The 987-nt window shown below is 45.1% G+C and overlaps 1 protein-coding gene across 1 annotated transcript; it reads left to right on the plus strand.

Annotated features, from left to right (window-relative positions):
• Positions 1-195: 195 nt before the first annotated feature.
• AK88_05686 (uncharacterized protein) lies at positions 196-571 on the plus strand (the record flags this gene model as incomplete). Its single annotated transcript, XM_012483288.1, has 2 exons — positions 196-250; positions 395-571. Coding segments are annotated over 2 exons (232 nt in total), but the record flags the coding sequence as incomplete, so codon positions are not given.
• Between the last annotated feature and the right edge of the window lie 416 nt (positions 572-987).

Here is a 987-nt window from a genome sequence, read left to right on the forward strand (position 1 = left end):
TTTTTTTTTTTTTTTGTTTTGAGGGGGAGGGGCACTTGGAGAGCAGCTTCACTGGGATGATACGTTTCTTGCAGACTACACAGTTTTTCCCCTCCTCATTTGTGTTACCCTGCACGGATGGGTTAGTGTTCCTAGTCGTGCAACTTAATATGTGTATCTTTATTTGGCTTCTTTTCTTCCATCCCAATGGAACAGATACCAACTGCAGGAAAAGAACAGGACTCCCTTTTTCTACAGCAGCTCCGTTGACGTAAGAGAAAAACATGAGAAAGGGGGGCAGGAGCTCCCTGGATTGCTCAAGCGGGAGGTGTTGTACCTTCGCATATGCCTTTCTAAAAGCATGCGAGAGTTATACACGCATATTTATTTACCACATCACCTCACCCCTCAACAGGGAATTAAAAAGCTGTGGAGCGAGGGCAGCGGGAAATTTTTTAACCTCTTCAAAGGAAACCTCTATCGCTGCTCCCTGGTGTGCCTCAGCATGACCATGAACGTCACCATTATAGACCTATACAAGCAGTTCGCATTACAAAAGGGGGCTGCACAGAAGGGGGAATGTTTTCCATGAGCGAGGAATATTCTCCGCCCACTTATGCACCTATATCCGCATGTTTGTTGCTTTGTTTTGTTTTGCTCTATTTATTTATTTTATTTTTTTTTTAAACATATGTTACGCGGGACTCATCCCACGGGGAGAACGCAACCACAATTTGTTAACCCCCCCCTGCGTTCCCGTTATCGTGCCGTCTGACCTTCCAGCCTTGCACGACCTATTGATTCCTCCCATGCACGTTGGCAAAATGGGAAAATACGCTAAACTCAATTTTTTCGATTTTTCGTTTTTTCGTTTAAACAAAAAGAGCGTTCTTAAAAAAGGGGAAATGGGCATGCACGCAACTGTTTATGCAAAGGGTGTATGTACGCAATTGCTCGGGCAACCAAAAAGGGTGGTGCCACTAGCGGACTGTGCCAGTATGCGTCGGT

The sequence above is a fragment of the Plasmodium fragile genome, assembly GCF_000956335.1.
Source record: "Plasmodium fragile strain nilgiri unplaced genomic scaffold supercont1.240, whole genome shotgun sequence".
Classification (NCBI taxonomy): domain Eukaryota; phylum Apicomplexa; class Aconoidasida; order Haemosporida; family Plasmodiidae; genus Plasmodium; species Plasmodium fragile.